This window comes from Nanorana parkeri, unplaced genomic scaffold, assembly GCF_000935625.1.
Source record: "Nanorana parkeri isolate BGI_ZX_2015 unplaced genomic scaffold, ASM93562v1 scaffold7, whole genome shotgun sequence".
NCBI lineage: Eukaryota > Metazoa > Chordata > Amphibia > Anura > Dicroglossidae > Nanorana > Nanorana parkeri.
Genome location: NW_017306275.1, coordinates 4051219 through 4070999, shown reverse-complemented (window position 1 = coordinate 4070999; position 19781 = coordinate 4051219). Strand labels below are relative to the sequence as shown.

The window sequence follows — 19781 nt, the reverse complement described above, 5'->3', positions numbered from 1 at the left end:
TAAGGTTTGTTGAAAAAATAAAGCATGCTAGCAGTTTGTTTAAAGTGACAGGCATGATTCCCATTAAGATCTCTGTTATTATGTCATACTGAACTGAAGTTTTCTTTAAAGGCGTTAACAAAACTGTTTAAAGCTTGCAACACTGCTCTTTTTTCAAGCTGAAGTCCATGTGAACAATGTCTATTGATAGACAACCTGCTAATTCCCTTTCGATCACATTTCATGTTTGATATAAAGCCAGGCATCTGCTTGCTTTAAATAACTGCTTCTGTTCCAGGTTTTGTAGATCAACCCCATAGCTCCGTTTAACATACAGATGTGAATAGGGTTTCACAAGACACATTTATGTCAGTATAGCTATTATCCCTAGAAGATTTACATAAACGTTTCCAAGTGTCTTTGTTGATGTGGCAACCAGACAATCGACAAAATTCTGAACATTAGGCTATGCTTGCCAATTTTAAATCTATGGCCAGCTTTAGGGAAAAATAAGTAAGAATAGAGATGCCAAAGAAAGTGGACTATAATACAAAGTAAAACTACAAACATAAGTAAAAGAAGTATTGTGGTGACCTGGAATTACTCTTAAGCATCATGATGGTTTAGTAGTTGCATTTACGGTAGCTAGAATTCAGTTCCCACCAGGCTGAGTGACTTTAGGAAGTTATTATCTCTCACTTGGCAGCATATACTAACATCTTGCTTCAAATAAAACATGGCATCTACTGTATCGGATTTATAGGGGTCAATTTACTTAAGGCAAATAGCTGCTCACTTTGCAAGGGAACTTTCACTTTGCAAGGGAATTTTCCCTTAGCTAAACGAATGTGGTGAAAAATCACTTAGCAAAGAATACCCATATGTGAAGGGAAATCTTTGCTTGTACTTGAGTGAAGGAGGTCAGCAGAGCTTCACCTCATTCACTAAACTAAGGGAAAAATCCCTTACATCATGAACAGCCTGTTTGCCTTTAGTAAATCAACCTCACATTACCCAGGCTTAGTGGAGACAATTTATTTGGGTTTTAAACTATAATTAATATGACACGGCCTGCAAATCCAAGAAATCCATTTGTTTTTAATGCTGATATTTGTTTTGTGAGGATGTCGGTTGTCTAAATCACCTACTAGCTTCTTATATTCCTCATTTACTCACATAGCAAGATCTCTCAACTGTGTCATTGCTTACCTTCTACAAGGACATTTCACTCTCTTGCAGTTAGACTGATCAATTATTTGTGTTTTCTACACTACATAGAATACATAAGTGGAGCAAGATGTTATCTTTGGTCACAACTGGGGGTACTGGTGCAGTCCCTAGGATATCAAAGAATCTAGCAAATAATTAAACTTGCCAAAATCCCTACAAAACTAAAATGAGGTAAAATAAACTTTTCATTAGAACTTTTAATTAGGAAATAGATAGGCTGAATATTGACTTAACAAAAGGTTTCCTCTACCCTATTAAGCAGTCAGGTACACTTTAAGATGTCACTGTCCTAGAATGATAGGATGCTAGTCATTTTACTGTTGTCACCGTGCTACAAAGCAATATCACAAATTACAGTTTGAACGGCTAACAATTAACTGAGAGGTTAATAGCCTGTCAACAGTTATCAAACTAGGCAACATGCTCCTAAACTCAATAACCTGATGGATCAATTATGAATGTCAGTAAGGGCATGCAATCTATGAACTGGTTTCACACAATTCATTATAACAGCCCCAAAAATTCATTAATATCACTCAATATTGCATTGAGAAATAACTTCATAGCAGAAAACACAATGTAATAACTCCCTGGATTACTTTGTTCTGTTTTATATACATTCTTCATTAGATGGTATTTTCTCAGTATCTACAATTTCCAATGTCTAATGACAGGAAATGCTAGACAGTAAATCAATCTGGAAAATGGATCGGAGCCCGTTGAATAGGTTATGTTGAATTTACACCTGCCATCAAGTGCCAGACCAGTAGAACAATAATAACTGTAAGGAGTTTGATGACTGTGTTTCTTGAAGATATCATACATATTTAAACAAGAAAGCTTCACATTGATTTGTGGATGCATGACAGTTAAAATCTGACTTGTGATGTTTAATAAAATTTGCAGTGCTTGTTTACAAGTGAAACAAGTTCGACATCTTCGGTTGTTTGAGTGTGAGTTTATTATAAATTTCTATTTGATGTACAAAACTAATTAGGAAGTACCTTAAAGTTGACAGCACAAGTGTTCAATGAAGAGAAAAAGCATTTACTCTACAAAAACGTCTGAAGATTCAGATTTACAGGTGTGGAAAATAAATACTTGTAAAATTAGACTGTACTACCAAAGTTAAGGGAATAGAAAGACAGAGGCATACGATTTTCAGACAAACATTGCACATCAGTGGTAGCCAACATTTGGTTCTTCAGCTTTTACCTGGGCTACAGTTCCCATCAACACTGCAAACTCCATCCAACAAGTAATTGATGGGGATCATAGTCCACTAGTAGCTAACAGAGTCATTTCTTGACTGCCACTGTTACATGTTTTACTTAAGAAGTATTCAGCTCCAACATGCAGTCACAGTGAAAAACTGTCCCACAAACGTATTGTAGTATAAGACTGTGTACAAGCCATGTGGGCAAAGCTGTGATAGATTTGAATGACCCCCACGTATACAAAACAATCTTTAGTAGCACCATTTAATGAACATTGAATACTTTTCTTCATAACATGTTCAGCATTTGCATGTGTAAGAATCACTAGAGTCACTGCTGTGTGAAGAGCCAAACACAGGACGCATGGGTAAAGTCTCTTCTGCTATCACTGTCTATCCTAGTCATTTGTACAGATAACTTTTATGAAGGGAAATGATCTCACCTAGAATTGCAGTTGGCACAAATGGATCTGCCATACACCGCAAGCAGGTCAAAGCAGAAAGAAAGAAAAGGATAAAAAGAGAGAAGGAGAAAATAGACAATAATTGATGCAAACTTTAGGTAGATACATTTTTACACAGAGGGATGGTTTTATAACACCACTGCAAAAGAGGTCAAAGAAAGATAGTTTGCTTACTCTTCTTAATGGCTTTGACTAGAGAGGGGGTGAGGTGAGTCTAGCACAATAATGATTTCTGTTACCCTGCCTCAGCAATACGATAACCTAAAATCCTGTACTAAACACTTCCTGCAGCTGCCCTTGCCCATTATGTCAAACCCAAAGAGGTTAACAGAGGGTTAGACTAAGAAGTAAGATGCACATACATATATACTTTATTACAACACCAAACCACTACCCAGACAAAGCCATAGAAGATCCCTCATTTAACATCCATGGATTTAAAAAAACCTTCCTGGTTCCATCTGTGGCAACAGGATTGATTTCATGCATCAACTGTCCTGGATGTTCCTCATATAATTACATCAACACATAGTTTTTTTATATACACACTTTGTAAGGTTAGGGAGATTTAGCAACATAGGAGTTGATTTACTGAAGACAAATAGGCTGTTCACTTTGCAAGGGACTTTTCACTAACAGTGAATGAGGTGAAGCTCTTCTAACTTCCATCATCCAATAATATGCAAGCACAATATTGTTTTTTCTTAATTTATCTTGCACGTGATTGGGTATTCTTTGCAATGTGAATTTGTACTACGTTCACAAAGCTAAAAGAAAATTATCTTGGAAGGTGACCTTATTTGCCTTTGGTAAATCAACCCCGTGGTGAGCAGCATATTACAGTAAGGATCATCATATGAACTTGTATTTCTCTGATAAGTACTAACAATTTTTTTCTATCTGTTACTTCCTAGGTATTCATAGACTGACACAGGTAAGTGATGTGGCACCTGACAGCTCACACAGTGAGGTTGCTTGTAAAGGTCTTAACAATATACATCTGTCTGTATAGTATATGTATATGTTTTTTTTTTTTATTGTGTGTTGCAGGTATTATTAGCACACCATTAGTAAAGTGGAAGCTTGATTCATCCAACAATCCAAGACATATACATTATTTATTTTGTGAATGGACATAGTATTTTTTGGTCACACCATGTCTGTTGGTGTGCATAGCTGCACACTATTTACTGCAAAATTAAAAACTGCATGCAAAAGCCACAAGGAACCCCCAATAATTGTAAATAGTGGAAAGTCCTGCCTTGCTTGCTGATACCTGAGTCCTGCCCTGTATCATTAAATAATATAGACACTGCATATGGCTTAGGTAAACAGGTTAGGTTGTAGAAAAAATTGCTATCACATTGATACGTTGATGAACGACAGCTGTTCACATCTAACATTTCCCCAATCCATCATTCCTGCACTGATACGGTGATAATAAAAATGCATGGAGGCACACAGGAATAGAACAGGCCTGAAACATGACACTAAAACCTTTATCACTGGAAGGACCAAATATTTAGTCCAATTCTCCTAACCTTTTTCTTTGCAGCATTTTGACCACTTAAAAATAGGTCCATTTTAATAATAGAATAATAGAATTAATATTTGCAATCTTAAAAAAAAAAGAGAAAAATTATCAAACCTTCAGGTACATATATAGGACTTGTGTGCACATTCCCAATTTCCACATACAGCACCCATGTACAGGAGCACTCACAGTGAGGATCCATAAGCAACATAAACAGTGTTAGGTCAGCTGTTTTCAAACAGCTGAAAACATGTTACAAGTGCTTACGGAAACCTATGCACACAAGTCCTAATACTCAATCACAGATATCAATATGTATTAACCCTTTTGCTGCTGTAGCCTTTTTTTTTTTGCACACATTAAATTGCATCTTTTAGGACCGAAGATTACTTGAAACCCCCAAAACTTTATTTATTTTGTGAAAGCAGAGACCCTGTAATCAAAATTGTGGCAGATGCAATTTTTTAAGTCACAAAATATTTGTGCTAGAGCTTATCAAATCTATATTTTCAGGAAAAATTGATTTTAGTGCACACAAGCACAATATAATGTCCAATTTTTGGTAAACTATAAAAGATAAGGCTATGTTGAGTAAAGAGCTCATCCAAATTGCACTCCTCTGAAAAGGCAAAACACTACGGTATCCAAAACTGTCTTTAAAGGCTTTAAAAGCCTTTACATGTCATCATTTTAGAGTTAACAGTGAATGAAGAACTATTTCTCTCACTCCAGTGTACACGCCAATAGCTATTATGTTTGGTATAATCATGGTTTTCATACGTGTGTGCACCTGATGTGTGCATTTACATTTGTATGTGTGTGTACATGGGGGAGGAGCTTTTAAAAATGTTTTTTTTTTAATTAACTGTATTAAACTTTAATTTAGAAAAAGCTTTTTTTTATCTTAATTTTTTTGCTATCACAAGGGGTATGATAAGCCCCCATGTCATAGCGGAGCGCAGGTAACAGGTTTCCTTTAAGGAGACATAAGGGGTCTATTAGAACCCTAATATCAACTCTGCACTTTGCTAAAGCTGATCGAGCACAGTCATTGCTCGGTCAACTTCTTTCCCAGCCACAGCAGCCTGGGTTTGACAGCTCTGAACCAGGTAGCGATTACATCTAGGGGCCTTAAGGTTTATATTATCCAGGGGAGATCAAAGAATGCATGTTCACTGAAGTCCCACTGCACTCTATCTTGACTCCTACCATCAAGCTCCTGGGCACCCAGGAGGGACAGGTTGTGCGGGAAGTGGAGCAGGGTCAGGGTCACGGTGGAGAGCAACACCTTCACAATGCTAATTGAGTCACTATCACAAAAAAGCTGGCAGCCTGCAGAGAAAATGTACAGCAGCAGCAAAAGGTTTAAAGGTGATGTTATTGTCTACCTGAGGTCCATAGAAGAACAATTGAAATCTAGTAATGTTTTATTTCACAAAAATTATACCCAGGGATAACACAGTAGAACATCTTCAGTAGTTCTAGGACCTTTCTTTTTTACCAGAAGACACCTTCTTGGGACTTATGTGTAAAATGTGTGCTACTTTTAAGGGCACGTGTTGATGGGCTTTCATTACTGCCAAATTAGGTTTTGCACTCCCATACAGGTCTATGGGAATGCAATAGAAGGTCAGAAGGAGGTGAACTACAGATCAAATGCAGCTGTCATTGAATTCTGAATAATCTTAGAAGCATCTTAAACTGATGACGAACTTGTTCCAACAACAGAAGCCCAAAACCTGATGACACTGTCTTCTCTGCAGTGCAGAATTGACAATAAACTAAGGTTTTTTTTAAAGTCATTTTTTAACAGCATACTTTTCAAAGAGTAGACCCCTTCTGAGTTGTTCAGCTGTTAATACAGTATGCAAACCCCTCCCTACCAAATTGACCTTGCACTGTTCCAGTTTCAAGCTTTACATGATTGGTATCTGCAGTGTGAGAAGGTACCATTATATGTGCCTCTGCTGGTGCTCCACTACAGACAGAGGAGCTCCAGAAGCTTCCATAGCCATTCCTGCAAGTATAATAACTCGCTTTACATGCTGTTCATGTGCTTGGCAATGCTTTTTGTCTCAATGACTGGTAAATGCTATAAATTCTAGTAGCCCCCAAAATTCCTGCAGTGATATAGGGAAGGCAATAGTTCTGAAGATGATTCAAGTTCAGTTACAGTTGACAGCGGTGACAAAGAAACTTGAAAAAACTGCTCACTCTGCTCTGAAGCTGAAGAAGACACATTAGCAACTTCACAGCTGCCTTGCTGGCATGCTCCAGCTAATTGGTGTTTCTGGATTATTCACTGCTTCTCTTTTCTCACTCATATAAGAATACTGAAAGTACTAAATAGCCCAGATACATTTCTTTTACAGTATTATACCTACGGCCAAGTCAAATATAGTCACTGCTGCTATGAAATCTGCTTAACTCAAGGTTTCCTAGGAGGACTTGACATCACCAGAACTCAATGCAGGCGTTGATAAAGCAGGAAGCAGACATATTCCCTTGAGTTCCTAATGGTTTCAGGAAACTGAAAAGCTAATAGGAATGACAGGGGAATTACTTTTAGTACTGCAGCACAATACTGCTGGATGAGCCCATTTTTAGACTGTTACGTTTTTGCTATAACCTTCACTGACAGCCATTAATATGGTCAAAGTCATGGATAGCCCTTGTTTTAGAAGAGTGATAGCAAATAACATAACGAAAGCATCATCTTTAATGTTACAGTAAGGTATGCAACTTGATGAAAATTCAGCCTATACCTGTTTTGATATTGCTTTACTTAAAGCCCAACTTCACAAAACTTTTATTTACATTTTGGACAGAGAGGAGAAAGGTTAGAACCTCTGCCTTGTTCTTATTTCTGTCTGTGTCCAGGTTGGGAAGATTTCCCTTCCTTCCTTCCTGGGGACAGGGTATTACTGGAACAGGAAGTGAAGGAAAAACTATCCAATGGTTATGGAGACAGAGAGGCTGTTTTACTAAGGCTGGGTTCACACCGAAGCGTATTTTTTCAGCTTGTTTTTTTCGCGGGAATACCAATGGAAACGCGCGGCAAAACGCCCCAAAGAATCTCCTGTGCTTTTTTGGGCGTTGGGCGTTTTGCAGCGCGTTCCTACGCACTGTAAAACGCCCAGGGGGAACCATGCCCATAGGCAATCATTGGTTTTCACATGTTGAGCGTTTTACAGTGCGTAGGAACGTGCTGTAAAACGCCCAGGTGTGAACCAGGCCTAAAGGATTTGTCAATCTTCACTCAAAGAGTGAAGATTCAATTCAATTAACCTCTGGGAACCATGCCTGTGACTCTTATTCTTCCAATGTGCCATGGGAGGCACTGACTTCCATAACAAGGAAACAGGCAAAAGGACAACCATTTGACACTCTATCCACAACTAAAAAAAAGTTTCGGCTAGAGATGGACTTCAATTTAGTAATGAGAAAAACGGACATTAAATGAATACTCCAAACCTGCACCATAATTAGCCATGACATAATCTACACACCACTGTGAGCGAATTATTTCCATGAAGCGAGCTTCTCTTTAGCATTATGAACACGTGCTGAAAAATAAGATAATAATAGGAGAAAGGAGAATATCATTTCTGTATCCTGCTTACCTGGGTAGTATGAGTTAGGCACAGTTGTACTCAGTGTGTTTGTTTTCATTGTGAATGAAGATGGTGATGACACAGCTGCAAACAAAGAAAAAGGATTATGTGAGCTACTTGCCATTTTGCATGTTAACATTACTAATCAACAACTTAATGTACATTTTAACATTTTAAGCATTATGCCATTTTTATGTTATTATGTATTACTATATGTATTATGGTAATGTACAGCACGTCACTGTATACATGCATTGAGCTGTGTTGCGCTTCATTATTAACTGCACCTCAACACACATATTTAAAGTGTTGCAGCGCACCTTTTCCACAGTCTATCACAATCCACAGAAACAGAGCAGGACATTTAAACATATGAAATTGTGGTGAATGGCAATGGGCCATAAACTATAAACAAAAACTAAATAACTATAATGCTTACAACATGTACATGTATTTTATTTACATTAAAGTGGAAGTTCACTGTAGAATTAACCATTGGTCATTTAACAGCCATATAACACATTTACCATGATAAATGCATAGCACCACGTTTGACTTTGTTCCATGCTCCAGTTGTCTAGCAATCAGCACTGGATTCTGCTGGCATTTAGAAGCGACACCATACAAATCATGGTGTCGCTTAACCCCCTTTGTGTTACATGGTTCCTCTTTGCCCTGATGCTTCCAAGGCATGGATAGCATGATGGGGAAAGCTAAACAACACCACAAGTTGCATGGTGTCAATGGTAATAGCTGGCAGTGTGAAGAGGAATCAAACTTGGTACTATGTATTTTTCAAGGCACATGTGTTATATGGCTGTTTAATGTTCATTGAATAATTATAGTGTGAACTTCTACTTTAACATGGTCACATTTACTTGTATATCCAAAAACATGGGAAACATGATTCCTCAAGTCTGACTGTTTGGCCACAAACTGTCACATCAGATAAACTTCTTTTCACCTAACACACAATTCAGTTCAAATTCAGGCAACTCCCTTTTACTGTCCCACACATTTATATGGGCATATACAGTACTGCTTTAAAGCCGTCCCTATCGCCACCTTAATGCAGTACATGTTACATACACAGAGTTTAGGATTGAGCAGCAAAACATCAATGAGGACATCCCCGTATTCTCTCCTCCTATCAATATGTTTACTGTCAGACTCAGCACATGTGATCTGCAGCAGTATCTGATTGGCTTCTAGAGGCCAAGGTTAAGACAGACTCAGGTACTCTATTTAAAATACATTTAATTACTTTTTAAAGAATGCATGAATGGATTAAATGGTATTTTAAAATATCTGCCTGGAGTTCAACTTTTAGGTATTTACCACGTTCCTGCAAATCCCTTAAATGCCGTTATTCTCAGTGAACTAATATGCTGAAACAACTCAGTCCACACAATGGGATTAGGAGCCTGGAGACAATAACTAACATGCTGATTTCCTTAACATAAAAAAAAACACAACTCCAAGCTATCCTTAAATGAGGAAAATGGAAATTATTCACAGTGTATAATAGAGAAAGTACATCATGCTCCCAGCTTTACTCTGGGCTTTAACAGGGAAGACAGGCAAACTTGTTATGATTATTAAGAGAAAGCCCTGGATGCATCAGTGGCTGCTCATTACAATACGCAATGTGATTTAAGGCACAGCACGGGAGGCACTGATTTTCCATAAGTGACTACTTTGTCCATTAAATTGATTGGTTAATGAGATGGAAAAGTCTTAAAAGTCACTCTTATTCACTTCAGTTGCTTCCTCCTCCATGCATTAGTAAAAATAAAACCCAGTGCCAGAGCAAAATCATTTTGAACTTACATCTGCCATTTAGATTGTGCGTGTCCATAAAAGAGAAAGCTTCATCACAGTTGGTGCCTTGCTCCGTGTAGCTTTTATCCATTGAATTCACCATCACTGTCATCTCCTGGCGGGTGCTGCTCAGGGTCTCTTTCCGCTTCTTTGCCAGTTTCCTGCAAAAACAATAGGCGCAAAGGACAATGAATCATTACTGCTACATGACATTACACACACCGCTACATGATTACAGTACATCCTGTATCGGCCGACTACCTTACTAGTTAATGTTTTTTACAGTGCAGAGTTAATACATTTACCCATCAAAAGAAAAAAAAGCTATAGCTCGCACAAAGCATAGTAAAAGAGAAGACAAGAGCACCTGTCTTGGGTCACAGGTTTTAAAAGCAGAAGAAAGCAAGATATGATTGAAGCGTGCATATTTTATTCTTAGAAAAGCTCTTAAGAGATTTTTTTAGATGGTAACTTTTGTTACGTAGTGTTCACAGCACAAGTATCAATATTTATGTTGAATTATGACCTCTATTAAAATGGTGGCTTCATGAGCAAAGAGACATTCGGTGTGATTCCTGGCACAGTTGTTCCTTTTATTTAAAGTGTAGGTGTACGCACCCTTTAATGAAAAAATATTTACCGTATAACCCCTATAGCTATTACACCAAAAGTCAGACCTCAGACACAGAACAGTCCCGCTATTCAATGCCCAGCTCACTGCTGTAATGCAGAACCACAACATAGATGAGGTCTGAGGTGTAGTATGATAACAAAAGCAGATGGGGAACCGTATAGGTGTTCTATGAAAAGTACATACATACTTCAAAGTGGAGCTCCTTCCAAATATGTAACTCTAATTTTGGATATACAGTAGTAGGAAGGTATTAGTATGCCTGATGGGTTTTTGTTGCTGTGTTTTTCATCTGCTAGATTCATCCTTACTTCCTGTCTTGTGACTCTTCAGAGTGTGAAGGACAATATCTTTATAGCTGTCACTGGAACAAAAGAGGGAATTTTTCAATGGGAACACTTATTCCAGTGACTGCACCAAGCACCAATATTTCTTTTCACTTTGGGGAGATTTTCACTTACTCCTTGCTCTGTTTACAGGAGGAAGTGAGGATAAAGCTATTTAGCAAGACACATACAGTAATAAAAACCTGCCAGAAGTTATAACAGCAGACCCTGTCCAAAAATTTTTAATGTAAGGAAAACTTCTTTGCACACATTATATATATGTTGTAAGGGGAGCGGACTCAACTGGTAAATCATAGCGGAGAAAGAGACACTCAGGAATAGTCCAAGCGGGTTTGTTCTGCGCTTTTGTTTAGCAATGCAGCAAAACATAGTTTCAGTACAGTCCATAGCATAAAACTAACAAAACACCTGCTCATTCAAACCATTAACTAAACTCAGGTCAGTTCCTGATTAACAGGGTGATCATTAATGGGATCCCCAAAACAGCATTTGTACCTTTTTTAGTGTTCTGTCAGCGCTCAGTCTATTCACACAGCAGCAGGCCATCAGTCACCTCACATACTGTATATAAAGGCTTGTGGACAGCTGAGACTAAAAATGAGGTATGGCTATTATGTAGGATGTGGCTCTAGGAATGGAGGTTTTAGCCCACCCAAAGCTCTGCAAATCCTCCGAGCTCCAGGATCCAGAACAGAACTTTGAGAAAACAAGTTTTTTTTCTTTATATTAGATACAAAGCATGAAGCACCTCAGCATATGAAAAACCTAAGTGACACATATACATCGTCCACAATCCTGCCATCCAGTGCCTCACTTTACAGTACATGCAAAGTACGAACTGGATAAATAATGGGAGGATTACTCTGACATAACCAACTCAATGTACATTGTGGAAAATACCTAGGATGGAGGTCTGTGTCTATGGAATATTATCTACAGTATCAACAGTATATGGCTATGTTATAATAAAACACAATGTAAACTAAGACACAATACACTAATACACATTATCTGCATACCTCCCAACTGCCTCTCATTTGGGGGGACTGTCTCTCATTTGGAACCAAATCCCTCTGTCCTTCTTTCCTCCTTAGTTGTCCATATATTCGGTCTGATATGATAGGAAACGATACTATTTAACTGAAGTAAGTGTTATTCTGCCCTGAAGCTTTTATCTTATCTCTTAATTATGTTGTTTGCGCTTTCGAAAAGAAAAAGTAATGGTAAAAAACCCAAACAATTGTGGGTTTAACCAATTATTTTTGCCATATAAATTCTTAAAGGTCCGCATAACCAGGGGCATGGCAGGGGTGTGTCCTTTGACTAAATACAGGTGATTCCCTCTTTCTCATCTAATTCTAATGCTTTTATCATTCAGTCTACGTACTTCAACTATTACAGCAATCCACTAGTATTTAGTACTGCTTCCCTTTTTTTGCATGCCCACCACCATGTAGATACCAGCTCATACAACATATACTATGATATGCAACAAAAAACATATTCTATGATATGCATTACACTGTATATTTCTAAACAGTATTGCATAAATCAGAAAACATTTTTTTGATCTTCACTGATATCGCTAGGTAAGTGATACATATATTGTCTGTGCTGCTTGACAGGGGCCTATAAGGACAAATGAGGTCAATTAAATAAATGAAGGATGAAGGTAATTAACAGCTAAAGGTGGTTGGGATGGAGAAGGACCTTTTCTTTCACTCAACCAGCAACCAGACCCGAATAAGAAATCTTAACTATTAAAGGATCATGAGTTGAGATTAAGGGGTTTATTTATAAAAGTTCTGCCTGGCCATTCCCACTAGCACCCCAAGATGGTGTTGGCATGTACAGGGCTTTGCATACCCCTTTGTTTTTTACTGGTAGCAAAAGAAATAATGACAGTGGTATTAGTGATTGAAATGATGTTATCAATAATATACTGAACATAGTAATAAATAATGTGACGTACAGCAGGAATGTAAAGTAGCATCAAAGGCAAGCACTAAAAATTGTACCCCTGTCCAAACATCTGACACCTTTACACATACTTTAGCATGGCACATCTGTATGATGTATGATGTATACAATATAGTATAGCAAAACTGACGTTTAGAAAGAACTAAATAAAATCTGTGGTAACTGACATTTCTTTGTTAAATGATGCCCTTAATGAGGGTCTGGTATGGATTATAAGGGGGGAACCCAGGCAAAAAAAAAATACACACGGTTCCCCCTAAAAATCTGTACCAGACCCTTATCTTTGCACACTGAATATAAACAAAAGGTCAGGGTTGCTGATGGCTTTGTACACTCCCTGCAGGATGTTTGACCTCGGTGAACAGCCTTTATTGTTTGGATGTTCGGGAAATGCCAAGTGGTGTGGCACCCCCTTTCAAGTGGGGCCCAGGGACATGTGCCATGCTTGCCATACACTGGATATACCACTGTGTAGCTGCAAACAGAGATACAGTTGCCAGCTGTACTTGCAAACACAAGAAATAATAGACGTCTTGTGATCACTTATGGCTAAATACAGGAGCCCTCTGCTATTTGTATTTGCAATTGACCAGGTAACAATTGCATTACTTCCATAAAAAAATGATTTCTATTGTACATTTGCATAACAAAGAGCCAACTATAGGCCGTGACTTAATATACAAATGTTCTTTCATACTGGACACTAAATAAAAAATAAAACAGGGGTAGGCAAACTCCAACCATCCAGCTGTGGTGCATCTACAAATCCCATTAAGCATTGCAAGACATTGACCACCACAGACACGACTCCCAGAGGCAGATACATGATGGGATTTGTCGTTTCACCACAGCTGGAGGGCCAGAGTTTACCTACCCCTGATATAAAGTATATGTAGAAAAAATGGAGAACAAGTTTTACATTAATTTTATGTAGTTTGTACATGTTCTGCAGATTACCTAAACCCATTGTCATTATTCTCTGCTCTGGCAGAGCTTACAAACTCATTCCCCCACCATAGTCAGAAAAATAACTCATACACCCACATCATAGGGCCAGTTTAGAAAAGAGCCAATTAACCTACCAGTATGTTTTGTTGTATGATGAAAGGAAAATGAAGCACATAATCTAAGCTCTCAAAAGGAAATATGCAGTGGTTTTGTACATATTGTCTCTCTTTTCTTTGTTATGGTCAGGTAAAAGAAAACAAAAAAAGTTTTTACCTTTTTTGTCAGGTTAATATAGAAATATTGCATATTAATATTTTGTATTATCCTTTCAGCCAGCAGCAACAGAACCTTTACTTAAAGGGCTCGTTCACACAGGCTTGAATATGAAAGTACATCAATGAATGCTGATTAGTTTCTGATGCACGTGAGACACATTTAAGACTTCCTCTTCCTCTAAAGCTGCCCATACACCTTAAAATGCCCGTTCAATTTTTTTTGTCCGTCATCGCACCCTTGTTCAATTTCCACACAAATAGCCCATCATGCACAGACCAATGTAGATTTCGATTATTTTTCGTCAGCACTACAACATGGCGATCAACAGAACAGATTTTTGGTTGCACATGCGCAGTGTTCATGTTCTGAATTTTGTTGCACGGACATATTATAATTTAACTAGCCCTGGGCACATCCAAAAAGGGCCATTCACGCTGTATGGGGCAACACACCCTGTGCGAATGAGGCGTAAGATGCGCTTCCATTGACATGACACAACACACAGCATACATTTGGATGCACTGCAATGCAAAGCTACACAAATGCGACCAGAATTTTACATGTGTACTGTCAGCTATCCATTTAACAATTAATACTGAGTGTTGCTAAGTGGTCATGCAAAAAAATGGCTGAACTGCCTATTCTTGCTGCCTGTCTGAAATTAGCCAAAGAATTATCTAAATTGGCAGAGAAGGTAAAGGAACACAAACAGAAAGATCATTAAGCAAATAACATGTGGCAAATGTTTCTGGAGCTTTCCTGGTTCCAGCGGATCGCTTAACAACAGAGAGAAAAGGTCTTCAGTGAGATACAGCTATATGATTACTATAGCTCTGCGGCCATTGCATCAAATAACGGTGGATAAAGAACAGGTGTTCACCTTATTACCTAGAAAGAAATCAGACTATTCAGAGCGCTGTGGCGGAATGCAAAATCCAGCTATTTTAGGGAAGAACAGATCAATGGGGAATTTCTGTAAAATCTGTTGTTATTGTGCAATTTCGGCAATACCATTGCCTCATTGTAACAAAACTAGGTGCTTGTTTTCTCCATACTATATCATATTACATGATGCTTAAGTTTGGGTTTAAAGACAATTATTTAATAAGCACAAAAATACTTTACTCCCTTACAATTAAGTTCAGCAGTAGCATTTGTTGAAATGACTTCTGTCACTCCCTAAAATTCAATGCTGTGTAATGAATAGCAGGTCCCTGTGGCCGGGAGGGGACCCTGGTAAGTCTGCTGTTTATTCAAAGACACCAGCACAAGTTAATAGACAGTTATAAACTAATTGAGTGCGTCTGTAGTGATATCTTCCCATTCATCTAGCTCATTCTGTTTAGCTTTGCTAAGCTTCCATATGGCGCTGAATCCTGCTGCTTGCAACAGTCACATGAAGAACAATGAAGTAAGATAAGATGCAGCACCAGGGAGCCGAGGAGTTTAACTGTTCTCTTAAACTCATTTTGAGAATACGATATTAACTTCTCACTCACTCATTGCAACAGTCTGAAAATTCCTTGAAACCAGGGAAAAAACACATACTTTTCTACAGTTAGTGCTATATACTAAGAAAGGCTGATGGCACATGTACTAGATTGTGGAATGTACTTTAAAGTGTATTTCCACTTTTGCAGCCAAACTGTGATAACACTTCATATTTGTTACATGTTCTTAATCACATTGCATACATTAACAATGAAATTACAATTACTATTATTATTTTTATAATAATTGCTTAATGCTTGCTTAAAAATCCTACCTTGCTTCCCCCTATGTAATGTTAAGGAGGGGGCTGTGGGAAGATGTTTACTCTAATTAACACTGTCTACACTGTGCTGGCAGATTTCATTATCAGTTGTAAACTGAATTTTAACACTGTCTGTCCTAACAAAGGGTTAAAGACTTTAGAAGCATTGCATATTAAAGGAGAACTATGATATGAGTGATTTCAACTCACCTCATAGTTCTAGCCGACCCGTGACAGTGAGACTGTCACAGGTCAGCTCAGTAGATCGGGAGGTGAGCGAACAAATACCGGCGTTCGCTCACGTCTCGATCCTGTCACGGCTCTCTGCTGTGACAGGGGAGGGGCTGGATTCCCCCCTCCCCGCTCCAATCCGTCAGCGCTGACTGGCGGAACGGACAGGGAGGGGGTGTGTACAGCTGGCTCTGCCTCTAGATAGGCAGAGCCAGCTGTCACTCATGCAGCTGGGCGGATCTCGACAAAGATGTCGGGATCTGCTCCGGCTGCGGTGTCTCAGTATACCGCGAGCTGTAGCTCGCGGTATACTGAGCTTAGGGTAACGGGTGGATGCTAGTTTGTGTCCTCCCGTTACCCCAAGGAGAACTATGGGGAAAAACACTGATCCCATAATTCTCCTTTAATGAGAGGAAGCTCAGTCTGAAAGTGAAAGTAGAGGGTCAAATTGAAGGACAAGCTGCTTAGAGTAGCTTGGAATCTGCACAAAGGCATTCACTAAAGAGCACTCTAAAAGGTAAGAAATATATTTTTAAATACTATTGTGAGTATGGTGTGTGAGTAGGAACTCATAACAAACAAATAGAGGAGTTTTCTCCTAAAATGCTGTTTTAGCGGGCGGGCTATTGTGCTGTGACAGCAATGTGCTGTGTGGAGCGCTCTCTCAAAAGCTTGCTTTTTTATCACGGTGTACCGAACCGTAGAATGCACCTGCATTGTGGTGTGAACCATTTTATACTTGCCCTAGCCATGACTGGTGTTCAGTTGCTGAAAAACGGCAGCAATAGTGTGAACGGACCCTGAAGGTACTGCAAATCTTTCTGTAAATTCAAACATTTTTAGGTTTTGGATAGAGCAGGGAAGGGTTAGAAGCTCTGTCAGCTTTCCACTGCTGACTTATGTCTCCGTTTGGCAGATTATTCCTTGTGTCCTGTCTATTTGATGGGTAATACATAAACAGGAAAGAGGCAACAATAAAAACATATAAAAACAAAATGACCTTCTTTACAACATTTTGATTTGTCATGTGTTGCAGATTAGATACCAGTCCTTAAAGGAGAACTATGGGGTCAGGGCTTTTCCCTGTAGTTCTCCAAAGGGTAACAGGAGGAAACAAACTAGCATCCTCCCGTCACCGTAAGCTCAGTATACTGCGAGATCCATCCAGCTGCGGGATTGACAGCTGGCTCTGCCTATGTAGAGGCAGAGCCAGCTGTGCCAGCCCCCTCCGATGTCCGTTCCGCCAGTCAGCGCTGGAGGATCGGGAAGGAGAGGGGGGAAATCTCTGCAGGGAGCCGTGAGTGACAGTCACGTCTCTATCCAGGAATTGATTGAGAAGTGAGCGAGCGACGCTATGTGTTTGCTCACTTCCCGATCTATTGAGCCGACCTGTGACAGTGACAGTATAATTGTCACAGGTTGGCTAGAACTATGAGGCTGAGTGATTTTCACTCACCTCATAGTTCTCCTTTAAGAAGTTAAGGTACAAGTAAACCCTAACTGAATAACATTTACTTTGCTAATGCATGTATGATAAACAATTTCTTTAAAAAAAAAATGAAATACTGTTTTCACAATTTTTGCATCCCTTTGTTACATACTAATACTACTGCTTTCCTGCAGCCTCTTTGCTGTCACTACATATCTAGATGCATGCACATCAGCAATGACTGAATGGCATTCCTCAGTGTGGGTTTCCTGATGGTGACAACAGTGAACCATGCCTGCATAATGTGTATTGAAATGGCAACTTGTAGTCTACATTGAAAGGCTGAGTGACAGGGTGACAATGCCAAAGCACAACTGGTAGCAAAGGACAGAGCTTTGTCATCCTGCAACAGGAAATGCCTGAACAAGGACCTTGATGGCAGGATTACCAGGTATTATTTTGATAAAAAATTACTTTTGAAACGATACTAACATATTAAAGCATACTGTATATTAGATTTTAGGCGTTGGTTTGAAATCGATCAATAGCATGAATTTGAAACATTGTAGTTTCAGTAGTTAGTTGTCATCTCCTAGTAGGGTTTTTACTCTAATTGAGAAATAGTTTTTCACATGGGAATGTAGTGCATTCAATTTGTTCCCTTATAAATCCACCAGTGTGTGCCCAAAAGGATCCCGTCTGGCCAGTTTTGATTATTCTTTGATTTGTTGATATCTGCATACACCTTTACCACCGCACGATCACACATACAGTAGGGAATTTTGTCATTAAAGAATCATATTGCTTTATCATAAAAAGGGCTACAGAACTTCTCATTCAAATGCGAAATATGCCAGATGTTGTAAACAAGAAATTGCATACAAAGCTACACAATTACACTGCACATAAATGGGGGCTGTGTGCCAAGAGATTTCTCCACAACGAAACCAAAATAAAAAAATTGTCAGGTCGAAACCGAAAATGTTTTTTTATTTTAATTTTTTTAAGTTTTTCAAATATTTAATTTTTTAATAAACTTTTATAAACTTTTACATTTTTTTTAATATTTATTTTTATTTATCAATTCATTTTTTATTAAATATTTTTATTTTTTACTTTTAGGGGCTTCGGGGAAATGTTAGGGGTCTAAACAGACCCCTGATATTTCCCTTTTAAAATAGAAAAAGCGATTGAGGACACAGAGTCCACAATCTCTTTTTCTGCAGCCCCAGTTATCAATGATGTTCATTGATAACATGAGGACATAGTATGTTTACTATAACCACAACTATGACTGAACAGGTGGTGATGTAGATCACTTCTCATCATTCATAATTGAGGATATAGTAGACATGCTATGTCCTCAATTATTTACAAACACTCAGCTATCACTGATCACTGAGTGTTTGCACTTGCTCTCCTTCCTGACACGCTGTCACAGGAGGCTGAGCGAGCGGAGCAGGGAGGAGAGCTCAGCCTCCTGTGACAGCGCGGACTGTCTCCGCTCCCACACTGCTCTGCCGGACTATGATAGGAGGCTGAGCGGTGTGGGAGGAGAGATGGCGGCTGCTCACAGCGCTCTCCTCCCGCATTGTTCGGCTGGCTGTCACACTTTCTCTCCTCCCCACTGGGACACAGAGCAGCACCCAGCGGGAAGAAAAGAAAGCAGAGATGCACCGACGTGTGGCAGGAAAATGGCACTTTCGGCATTTAGCCCAAAGTGCCATTTTCGGACAATATGTTTCGGCGGCCGATATATCAGTGCATACCTATTTATTTTTATTTTTTAATGATCTTTGTTTTTATTTTTTCAATAATCTTTTTTTGGGGGCAAATATTTATTTATTTTTTAACATTGATCATTTATTTACATTTGGAAACAGTTTTTTCTATATTTATTTATTTTCAACTTTTTTCATTGTTTTTCATTGTTTTACTATTATATGCATTCGAGCCGATTGCAGGCTATTCACTCACATCCCTTATGAGATTAGACCGAACAGCAGCAATTAGCCTGCCGGAGGTTCGGCTTGGCCGATCCAGATGTTGGATCAGCTGAGTCGAACTTCTTCTGCACTTCGGCTCAGCCGAATATGCAGAGCATGTTCGCACGAACCGAAGCCAGCCGAATCGAAGCCAGCCGAAGCAAGCCGATGTACAGCTGATTTCAGCCCTTGTACAGATGAAATTAGCCGTACAAGCCTGAAGTGAATAGCCAAACAGCGTTTTTGGCTATTCACTTCGGGTCAGTTATTCACTCGGCTGCCTACGGCAGCTTTGTGAATAACCCTCTTAGTGTATAATGCTACAAATATTTAGGGGCCCAAA

General features: G+C 38.9%; 1 protein-coding gene across 9 annotated transcripts in view; it reads right to left on the bottom strand.

The window, feature by feature from the left end:
• PTPRM (protein tyrosine phosphatase, receptor type M) overlaps positions 1-19781 on the bottom strand; it is a 606372-nt gene that overhangs the window by 122569 nt on the left and 464022 nt on the right. For 7 of the 9 annotated variants that reach the window (XM_018553724.1, XM_018553732.1, XM_018553757.1 and 4 more), the window contains 3 exons: positions 9868-10019; positions 8047-8121; positions 2869-2895 (listed from right to left, as the gene is read on the bottom strand). In XM_018553724.1, coding sequence (XP_018409226.1) covers positions 2869-2895; positions 8047-8121; positions 9868-10019 — 254 coding nt within the window. The remainder of the gene's footprint in view (positions 1-2868; positions 2896-8046; positions 8122-9867; positions 10020-19781) is intronic. The other 2 variants (XM_018553774.1, XM_018553790.1) reach the window with 1 other exon arrangement.